The following is an 11140-nucleotide window of genomic DNA, read 5'->3' as shown; positions in this document are numbered from 1 at the left end:
GTGGGCTATACTCGGCCTTGTCTCAGGATGGTGGTTGAAGATATCCCTCTAGTGGTGTGGGGGCTGTGCTTTGGCAAAGTGGATGGGGTTATATCCTGCCTGTTTTGCCCTGTCCGGGGGTATCATCGGATGGGGCCACAGTGTCTCCTGACCCCTCCTGTCTCAGCCTCCAGTATTTATGCTGCAGTAGTTTATGTGTCGGGGGGCTAGGGTCAGTCTGTTATATCTGGAGTACTTCTCCTGTCTTTTCTGGTGTCCTGTGTGAATTTGAGTATGCTCTCTCTAATTCTCTCTTTCTTTCTCTCTCTCGGAGGACCTGAGCCCTAGGACCATGCCTCAGGACTACCTGGCATGATGACTCCTTGCTGTCCCCAGTTTACCTGGCCGTGCTGCTGCTCCAGTTTCAACTGTTCTGCCTGCGGCTATGGAACCCTGACCTGTTCCCCGGACGTGCTACCTGTCCCAGACCTGCTGTTTTCAACTCTCTGGACAGCAGGAGCTGTAGAGATACTCTTAATGATCGGCTATGAAAAGCCAACTGACATTTACTCCTGAGGTGCTGACTTGTTGCACCCTCGACAACTACTGTGATTATTATTATTTGACCATGCTGGTCATTTATGAACAATAGAACATCTTGGCCATGTTCTGTTATAATCTCCACCCGGCACAGCCAGAAGAGGACTGGCCACCCCTCATAGCCTGGTTCCTCTCTAGGTTTCTTCCTAGGTTTTGGCCTTTCTAGGGAGTTTTTCCTAGCCACCGTGCTTCTACACCTGCATTGCTAGCTGTTTGGGGTTTTAGGCTGTGTTTCTGTACAGCACTTTGAGATATCAGCTGATGTAAGAAGGGCAATATAAATACATTTGTTTTGATGATCTAAATGGCAAATCCTTGAACAACACTACTACTCTGAGGCTGCAGCCCAATTCAGACCTTTCTCCACTAATTGGTATTTTGACCAATCACATCTGATCTTTTCACATCAGACATTTTTTTGAGCTGATCTGATTGGTCAAAATAGCAATTAGTGAAAAAATTATCTGAATTTGGCTACATGTGTAAATGCAGTTTGAGACTATGAATACGGATCCTGTGTAGATGGTGATCTGCGATGCTGGCCTGGATGTGGATTCAGTTTGTTCTCTCTGTTCCGAACAGGGACAGGAAGAAGGAGAAGATGTAGATAATATCTAGGTAGATGTTGAGAGTGGCAAAGACGTATTCCTCTGGACTTATTGTGTAGCGCTTGTTCCCCATCAGTAGCTGTGTGTCAAACGCCAAAAACTAAACAGAGAAGCAAACAATTGAAGCGTTAGTACAGTCGTGGCCAAATGTTTTGAGAATGAAATAAATATTAATTTCCACAAAGTTTGCTGCTTCAGTGTCTTTACATATTTTTGTCAGATGTTACTATGGAATACTGAAGTATAATTACAAGCATTTCATAAGTGTCAAAGGCTTTTATTGACAATTACATGAAGTTGATGGAAAGAGTCAATATTTGCAGTGTTGACCCTTCTATTTCAAGACCTCTGCAATCCGCCCTGGAATGCTGTCAAGTTAACTTCTGGACCACATCCCGACTGATGGCAGCCCATTCTTGCATAATCAATGCTTGGAGTTTGTCAGAATTTGTGGGATTTTGTTTGTCCACCCACCTCTTGAGGACTGACCTCAAGTTCTCAATGGGATTAAGGCCTGGGAAGTTTCCTGGCCATGAACACAAAATATCAATGTTTTGTTCCCCACGCCACTTAGTTATCAATTTTGCCTTATGGCAAGGTGCTCCATCATGCTGGAAAAGGCATTGTTCGTCACCAAACTGTTCCTGGATGGTTGGGAGAAGTTGCTCTCGGAGGATGTGTTGGTACCATCTTTATTCATGGCTGTGTTCTTAGGCAAAATTGTGAGTGAGCCCATTCCCTTGGTTGAGAAGCAACCCCACACATGAATGGTCTCAGGATGCTTTACTGTTGGCATGACACAGGACTGATGGTAGCGCCCACCTTGTCTTCTCCGGACAAGCTTTTTTCCGGATGCCCCAAACAATCTGAAAGGAGATTCATCAGAGAAAATGACTTTACCCCAGTCCTCAGCAGTCCAATCCCTGTACCTTTTGCAGAATATCAGTCTGTCCCTGATGTTTTTTCTGGAGAAAAGTGGCTTCTTTGCTGCCCTTCTTGACACCAGGCCATCCTCCAAAAGTCTTCGCCTCAGTGTGCGTGCAGATGCTCTCACACCTGCCTGCTGCCATTCCTGAGCAAGCTCTGTACTGGTGGTGCCCCGATCCCGCAGCTGAATCAACTTTAGGAGACGGTCCTGGCGCTTGCTGGACTTTCTTGGGCGCCCTGAAGCCTTCTTCACAACAATTGAACCGCTCTCCTTGAAGTTCTTGATGATCCGATAAATGGTTGATTTAGATGCAATCTTACTGGCAGCAATATCCTTGCCTGTGAAGCCCTTTTTGTACAAAGCAATGATGACGGCTCGCAGGTAACCATGGTTGACAGAGGAAGAACAATGATTCCAAGCACCACCCTCCTTTTGAAGCTTCCAGTCTGTTATTCAAACTCAATCAGCATGACAGAGTGATCTCCAGCCTTATCCTCGTCAACACTCACACCTGTGTTAACGAGAAAATCACTGACATGATGTCAGCTGATCCTTTTGTGGCAGGGCTGAAATACAGTGGAAATGTTTTTGGGTGATTCAGTTCATTTGCATGGCAAAGAGGGACTTTGCAATTAATTGCAATTCAGCTGATCACTCTTCATAACATTCTGGAGTATATGCAAATTGCCATCATACAAACTGAGGCAGCAGACTTTGTGAAAATTAATATTTGTGTCATTCTCAAAACGTTTGGCCACGACTGTACATCTCTCTTTGATAGTTGTCATTGATAGACTGTGTAGTAAATCAGACTATATCGGTTTTACACTTACCATGGTAAACAGTAACGCTCCCAAGACACCATAGACACCATGCACCCAGGGCACCTGCAGCACATGACGTGATATTATATCTATGAAATATCATATCCAACACATTCAATTAGATCTGACCCAGCTTTAGGCTTGGTAGAGACCTCTGTCTAGTTCCTCATGTTATTCTCCATCTGCATTCATTTATTCATCTAATTCATTATATAGGTTCTGATTCGGGTAGTTTAACTTCTTACTATGTATAACACTTTGATTAGCAGTCTTCCTGTATGACAATGTGCTCTACAAAGAAAGTGTATTATTATCTTACATATCCGTAGGGCAGGGCGATGGCCAGGACCAGTCCAGACACCATCATGACCATGCAGAAGGTAAACAATACGCCTTGGCATGAGGTCACGTCAAACTGAATAGGACAGAAGAGAAATAGGAGAGAAAAGAGAAGGTAACTTGATCACGAGTTAAAAATAACAACTTAGAACAATTTGTCATTCATAGTATCTTTCTTTTAAATTGTAGAAGTTCCTTTTTCGCTGGAGGAACGTTCAGGCAGACTGACCTTAGTTTGGAAGCTGACGAGAGTGACCGTAAGACAGACCATAGCAGTAATACCCAGACACATCACCACTGACTTGGTGTTATAGTAACTATTAAAGCGGAAATATATGTTAGAGAAATGAGTTGACAAGTATTTAGTTACTAAGAAATTACATACTAAAATGGTTATCATACAGTAATAACATTTGAATGACTTATTTTGGTAAATACACAGTAACAAAGCAAAGCTCAAATCTACAACAGTGCAACAGTGATATGTTGACATATGGTAAGTCCCTGTTAGTAAGACCATGTATATCTTTGGCATAACTGATTGACACTGACACAGTTTCATGCATGGCTGCCTAACCCTCTTCCTGGAGATCTACATTCCTTTCAGTACAACCCTAATTTAGCATACCTGATTAGCTCACCAAGACCTTGACTAGCTGGATTTAATATTACATGAGCAGTTTACCTGGCTGCAAAAAACCATCATTCTAGCCATATCAGTCTGAAGAAGCAGGCATTCAAAGCATAGTGGACGAAACAGACACCGTGAGAAGTAAGACAGCAGAGGCAAACCAACTGTAGACACAGCTATGAAAGACGTACCTGGATAGCATCCCTGTCATATAGGAGAGAGAGAGGGTCTGCAACAGGAGAGATTACAAAGTAAAGAAACATTACTGAGAAAACCTATTGTAGGTTACACTCAAAGGAAAAGCACGTGAGTCTGAATTATGTGAGGTATTGTCTTTAGACAATGTGTATAAATGTGTATAAATGTTATTGTTTCAAACACTACATGATACTTACAAAGACGGCGAGCAGGATCAGATTCCATGGAAACTGTCTCCTATCGGAAATAAAAAAATAAAACATAGTAAGTACTGTCGTTACATTCTGCTAAAATTATACATTCTCTAATATCGTAATAACTGAAGTTGCGTTAACCACACACATTAAAGTGTTAAACCCACCTTGGTCCAGGACAGCAGACGAGTGTAATGTATGTGACAAAGAATACAACGCTGTGTAAAGAAATAAAACATATATTTTAGTACTTTCAGAATGAAATCAACATAGTAATGATGTATGCAAGATCAAAGCTGTGACTTACTAAGAAGCCCAGTACCATCCAGGGTTGGACTGAATGTAGATCTTCACTGGTTCACTGATGAAGGAAGCACAAAGAATTGTAAATATAGGATGTTTGTCCATTTCCCTCAAAGTGTTTGGTATATGTGTTTTCTTCCTTTTATATTAAACGTTCCATATGAGTCATCTCAAAACTTGCAACTTCCTATCTAGTTCCTGTGAATGGTTCATGTCTGGTTCACAGAGTGATGGAGTGTTCTGAATGGTTCATGTCTGGTTCACAGAGTGATGGAGTGTTCTGAATGGTTCATGTCTGGTTCACAGAGTGATGGAGTGTTCTGAATGGTTCATGTCTGGTTCACAGAGTGATGGAGTGTTCTGAATGGTTCATGTCTGGTTCACAGAGTGATGGAGTGTTCTGAATGGTTCATGTCTGGTTCACAGAGTGATGGAGTGTTCTGAATGGTTCATGTCTGGTTCACAGAGTGATAGAGTGTTCTGAATGGTTCATGTCTGGTTCACAGAGTGATGGAGTATTACTGAATGGTTAATGTCTGTTTCACAGAGTGATGGAGCATTACTGAATGGTTAATGTCTGGTTCACAGAGTGATGGAGCATTACTGAAAGGTTAATGTCTGGTTCACAGAGTGATGGCGCATTACTGAAAGGTTAATGTCTGGTTCACAGAGTGATGGAGCATTACTGAATGGTTAATGTCTGTTCACAGAGTGATGGAGCATTACTGAATGGTTAATGTCTGTTTCACAGAGTGATGGAGCATTACTGAATGGTTAATGTCTGGTTCACAGAGTGATGGAGCATTACTGAAAGGTTAATGTCTGGTTCACAGAGTGATGGCGCATTACTGAAAGGTTAATGTCTGGTTCACAGAGTGATGGAGCATTACTGAATGGTTAATGTCTGGTTCACAGAGTGATGGAGCATTACTGAAAGGTTAATGTCTGGTTCACAGAGTGATGGAGCATTACTGAAAGGTTAATGTCTGGTTCACAGAGTGATGGAGCATTACTGAATGGTTAATGTCTGGTTCACAGAGTGATGGAGCATTACTGAATGGTTAATGTCTGGTTCACAGAGTGATGGAGCATTACTGAATGGTTAATGTCTGGTTCACAGAGTGATGGAGCATTACTGAATGGTTAATGTCTGGTTCACAGAGTGATGGAGCATTACTGTATCAAAGTATAGGACTTCTGACCAGATAGAACTATTGAAGGGTGAAAAGTAGCATCCATATTCAGAGGTATTAGAAGACTTACCAGAATGTGAAGAGAGCCACTATGGAAAGAGTGACAAGAAGTTGGATCATCAAGATGGAGTAAACCTAAAAGGAGGCCCCAAAAAAACACAACTGTGGTAAAAGCTGAAGGATGGGTCTGGAGAAATGTAACCACTATGACAGTCATAGACAGAGCTATGGATGCAAGAACTGACCATGCAAGATATCAAAATGTTTTAAGCATATTTTGAGGTTTTATAGTAGTTGTTCACATTTACAATGCTTACAAATGTTGGAGTAAAACAAGCTTATATTTTGGGCTCTGATGGGGTGTTAAACAGTTAAAATAAGCTCATGAGGCATTGATAAGTTATATTCTTGAAGCGTCAATAGGTAGACAGTACCAGTCAAAAGTTTAGATACACCTACTCATTCAAGGGTTTTCTTTATTTTTACTATTTTCTACATTGTAGAATAATAGTGAAGACATCAAAACCATTAAATAACACATATGGAATCATGTAATAACCAAAAAAGTGTTAAACAAATCAAAAGATATTTCATATTTTAGATTCTTCAAAGTAACCACCATTTGCCTTAATGACAGCTTTGCACAATCTTGGCATTCTCTCAACCAGATTCACATGGAATGCTTTTTCAACAGTCTAGAAGGAGTTCCCACATATGCTGAGCACTTGTTGGCTGCTTTTCCTTCACGCTGGGGTCCAACTCATCCCAAACCATCTCAATTGGGTTGAGGTCAGGTGATTGTGGAGGCCAGGTCATCTGATGCAGCACTCCATTACTCTCATTCTTGTTAAAATAGCCCTTACACAGCCTTGAGGTGTGTTGGGTCATTGTGCAGTTGAAAAACAAATGATTGTCCCACTAAGCGCAAACCAGATGGGATGGCGTATCGCTACAGAATGGTGTGGATGCCATGCTGATTAAGTGTAAGTTGAATCCTAAATAAATCACTGACACTGTCATCAGTAAAGCACCCCCAGACCATCACACCTCCTCTTCCATGCTTCATGGTGGGATCCACACATGCGGAGATCATCCGTTCACCTACTCTGCGTCTCACAAAGACACGGCGGTTGGAACCAAAAATCTCAAATTTGGACTCATCAAACCAAAGGACCGATTTTTACCGGTCTAATGTCCATTGCTCGTGTTTCTTGGCCCAACCAAGTCACCTCTTATTATTGGTGTCCTTTAGTAGTGGTTTCTTTCTGCAGCATTTCGACCATGAAGGCCTGATTCACGCAGTCTCCTCTGAACAGTTGATGTTGAGATGTTTCTGTTACTTGAACTCTGTGAAACATTTATTTGGGCTGCAATCTGAGGGGCAGTTAACTCTAATGAATTTATCATCTACAGCAGAGGTACTTCTGGGTCTTCCTTTCCTGTGGCAGTCCTCATGAGAGCCAGTTTCATCATAGCGCTTGATGGTTTTTGAGACTGCACATGATGGAACTTTCAAAGTTCTTGATATTTTCCAGATTGACTGACCTTCATGTCTTAAAGTAATGATGGACTGTCTTTTCTCTGCATATTTGAGCTGTTTTTTTTCCGTAATATGGGCTTGGTCTTTTACCAAACAGGGCTATCTTCTGTATATTGGTAGTAATGTGGTAGTAATATTGGTAGTAATGTGGTAGTAATATTGGTAGTAATGTGGTGGGAATAGCTTTAATTATCGCCTACCTTGCGGATAAAGATCCGCCGGATGTTTTTATCACTCCAGCTGAATTCTGTTAGCATCTCCTCGTCACTAGGACAAGCCCCACCGTAACAGGGGCTGCCGCTGAGGCCTGCTGACAAGAACAACACACACACACACACACACACACACACAGTAAATGGCCAGTTATTTTTCTCGCTTTCATTGATAGAGGGGTGGAGATTCGGCGGTTGTTTTTGCGACACAAACATACCTTTCTCACTTGTGCCAGTGGCCTCCTCATAGGTGGGAGGGGCAGGTGGCCCTTCTGCTTCTCCACTTGAAGTGCCATACTGCTTCTCTCCTGCTTCAGCAGCTTTGTTTGCAACTGAAAGCTGGGGGTAAATAACATAAGATCCCCAATCAGGACTTAATAGCTGTCTGTAAATACTTTTTAATAATTGACAGAGCATTCTTATGAGCCAATCTAACCAACTAAGAAGTGATACTTGATCTGAAATTAGCCCCAACTTGTGAATCCAAGTTCATTGAATTTGCTTTGAAAATGTACATTTTTCAACAACAAAAACAATCCACATTTTAAGCAGAAAACACAAATAATTTGCATTCACAATTTGAGGTGAATTTGAAATTTGATCTGATTCTCTGATTGCTGACTGTAAGATGTGGACTGAGATCAGTTTTTAGACGAGCCCTCTGCTGTAGCATAGCTCCAGAACTCCAGACTGTTCCAGAATCAGCGAATTAGACATTACACAACTGTCCAGATGGCTTATCTGGCCCTGAGCTAATGTACCAAAGAATATGAATATCCATCTTCTGTCTCTCTGTACCTCCATATTTCCTGCATAGAAATACAATTAGCAGTCCTATGAGCTAATTTACAATAATTGGTTTAAGTAGGCTAAATATATTTCTATAATTTCATCAGCCTCCATCAGCCTCCAGTCAATGCATAACAGCAACATTTCAGATTTGACATTTAGCACTTGGCTGTGAGAGAAATAGCAACGTGAGAAAGAGGAGTAGTACGTCTCTGGAGTGAAGGCTGTGACGCAGGCTAAAGACTACCTTTGTCTCTATCGCCATACAATCTAGTTAATAGCTGTTATTTTATTTTCTCTGATGACAATACTATTATCTGCTGCGGAACAGACTTTGCACCATTACTGAGCAACACAATGAGATGAGCTCCTGAATAGAGGCACATGCGAGGATGGCAGAGACACACAGCCTGTGTACATGCTGCCACAATGACGACGGAAGACTCTGGACCAAACACATTAAAAAGGAAAGAAGCCAAGAAACTTATTTTACTATATTTTTGCAGCAGAATGAGCATGTAATGAATAGAGCATAGAATGAGATATGTAGGATGTGTCTGTAAGGCCCTTACCTTGCCCTGGGTCATAATGGCTGTGTTTGGTGTCTGCAGCAGATACTACAATGGTTTATTTATCTCTCTGCTCCAGTCAAAGAAGCTCTGCTCTCCTTTTGTTATTGTATCCTCTTATATGTATCCTTGTTGCCCAGTCGTACTTGCAGTCAAAATAAAAGGACTGACACTTGGTCGCTCTCTGCTGTGGCTTCTCTTAGATTAATCCCTTTCTGATGCTGCAGTTTCTTAATCCAACAGCCACGCAGTTAGGATTCTCACAGACCCCCCCTTACCCAAAAAGGAACATTCTAGCAACATCCAGGTGAAGCAGCAGTGCTGTGGGAATATTGGACTGTACCAATACGCTTGGCAAAAAGGGAGGGGGGTACAGATGTATCATTGTGGGAATCAAGTGAGGAAAGGGCCAGAGAGAACTGGAATATTTGGTCTGCAGTAAAAATATATATATAGGATGACATAGATGGTATTACATGTTCTGAAAGTTGTGTTTACCCTCTACACCCCTGTCAGGACCAGTTAGGCTATGAATAAAAACAGCATTCATATTTTTCTGCAGTAAATTAAGAGCAAGAAAAACCAAAGTTTAAAATGGTCTATTTTTAGGTAATGCAATGATTCAGCACTCTACATTTCATTCCTGAACGACTACTACATTCATGAAAATACTAGAATCTCCTACTTGTAAAACATTAATGTAAGACTGTAGAATATGTATTGATGTTATCTATGTGGAGTATGACAAATCAGTCTAACACCATCACTGCAATTCAAAGGACCACAAAATGTCAGAGGGTATTAAAATCTTATTTATTAGATATTTACAACATCTCCCGTTTTACTGAAGGTCCTGGAGGACAAGGATTTAAGAATAAGGCAAGTACCAATGCCTCTTCAAGATGTATTCAGGTCTGACAAGCCCCATACAAGTTCTGTTTCTATAACAGCTATTGAAAAAAAAGGAAATGATCTGATATTGCTCCACAACAAACCATTCATAATATACACTGCTCAAAAAAATAAAAGGAAACACTTAAACAACACAATGTAACTCCAAGTCAATCACACTTCTGTGAAATCAAACTGTCCACTTAGGAAGCAACACTGATTGACAATACATTTCACATGCTGTTGTGCAAATGGATTAGACAATAGGTGGAAATGATAGGCAATTAGCAAGACACCCCCAATAAAGGAGTGGTTCTGCAGGTGGTGACCAGACCACTTCTCAGTTCCTATGCTTCCTGGCTGATGTTTTGGTCACTTTTGAATGCTGGCGGTGCTTTCACTCTAGTGGTAGCATGAGACGGAGTCTACAACCCACACAAGTGGCTCAGGTAGTGCAGCTCATCCAGGATGGCACATCAATACGAGCTGTGGCAAGAAGGTTTGCTGTGTCTGTCAGCGTAGTGTCCAGAGCATGGAGGCGCTACCAGGAGACAGGCCAGTACATCAGGAGACGTGGAGGAGGCCGTAGGAGGGCAACAACCCAGCAGCAGGACCGCTACCTCCGACTTTGTGCAAGGAGGAGCAGGAGGAGCACTGCCAGAGCCCTGCAAAATGACCTCCAGCAGGCCACAAATGTGCATGTGTCTGCTCAAACGGTCAGAAACAGACTCCATGAAGGTGGTATGAGGGCCCGACGTCCACAGGTGGGGGTTGTGCTTACAGCCCAACACCGTGCAGGACGTTTGGCATTTGCCAGAGAACACCAAGATTGGCAAATTCGCCACGCTCTTCACAGATGAAAGCAGGTTCACACTGAGCACATGTGACAGACTTGACAGTCTAGAGACGCCGTGGAGAACGTTCTGCTGCCTGCAACATCCTCCAGCATGACCGGTTTGGCGGTGTGTCAGTCATGGTGTGGGGTGGCATTTCTTTGGGGGGCCGCACAGCCTTCCATGTGCTCGCCAGAGGTAGCCTGACTGCCATTAGGTACCGAGATGAGATCCTCAGACCCCCTGTGAGACCATATGCTGGTTCCTCCTAATGCAAGACAATGCTAGACCTCATGTGGCTGGAGTGTGTCAGCAGTTCCTGCAAGAGAAAGGCATTGATGCTATGTACTGGCCCACCCGTTCCCCAGACCTGAATCCAATTGAGCACATCTGGGACATGTCTCGCTCCATCCACCAACGCCACGCTGCACAACAGACTGTCCAGGAGTTGGCGGATGCTTTAGTCCGGGTCTGGGAGGAGATCCCTCAGGACACCATCCGCCACCTCA

The 11140-nt window shown here is 42.6% G+C and overlaps 1 protein-coding gene across 2 annotated transcripts; it reads right to left on the bottom strand.

Moving 5' to 3' along the window:
* Positions 1–799: 799 nt before the first annotated feature.
* On the bottom strand, positions 800–9175 carry LOC112216353 (protein lifeguard 2). 2 transcript variants are annotated; one of them, XM_024376288.2, is made up of 12 exons: positions 8911–9175; positions 7768–7888; positions 7538–7647; positions 5868–5932; positions 4609–4662; positions 4469–4519; positions 4305–4344; positions 4101–4138; positions 3508–3595; positions 3259–3354; positions 2949–3002; positions 800–1287 (listed from the first exon to the last, which is right to left on the bottom strand). In XM_024376288.2, exons 1-12 carry the CDS (start codon positions 8923–8925, stop codon positions 1135–1137), a joined length of 885 nt encoding a protein of 294 aa, XP_024232056.1. In that variant the 5' UTR covers positions 8926–9175; the 3' UTR covers positions 800–1134. The 2 variants fall into 2 exon arrangements, with proteins under 2 accessions (XP_024232056.1, XP_024232058.1); XM_024376290.2 differs by having other exon boundaries at positions 7538–7644.
* Between the last annotated feature and the right edge of the window lie 1965 nt (positions 9176–11140).

Source organism: Oncorhynchus tshawytscha, linkage group LG16 (genome assembly GCF_018296145.1).
Source record: "Oncorhynchus tshawytscha isolate Ot180627B linkage group LG16, Otsh_v2.0, whole genome shotgun sequence".
NCBI classification, from domain to species: domain Eukaryota; kingdom Metazoa; phylum Chordata; class Actinopteri; order Salmoniformes; family Salmonidae; genus Oncorhynchus; species Oncorhynchus tshawytscha.
Note: the sequence above shows the minus strand (reverse complement) of the source record. Positions and strands in the feature narration are given on the sequence as shown.

Bases quoted from the DNA above. Each gene is read 5' to 3' on its own strand.
- LOC112216353 (XM_024376288.2), bottom strand. The intron at 4,663-5,867 runs GTAAGTCTTCTA...TTCCTTCATCAG, and splicing joins GTGGCTCTCTTCACATTCTG to TGAACCAGTGAAGATCTACA. The intron at 4,345-4,468 runs GTGGGTTTAACA...TATTTCCGATAG, and splicing joins GTCTGCTGTCCTGGACCAAG to GAGACAGTTTCCATGGAATC.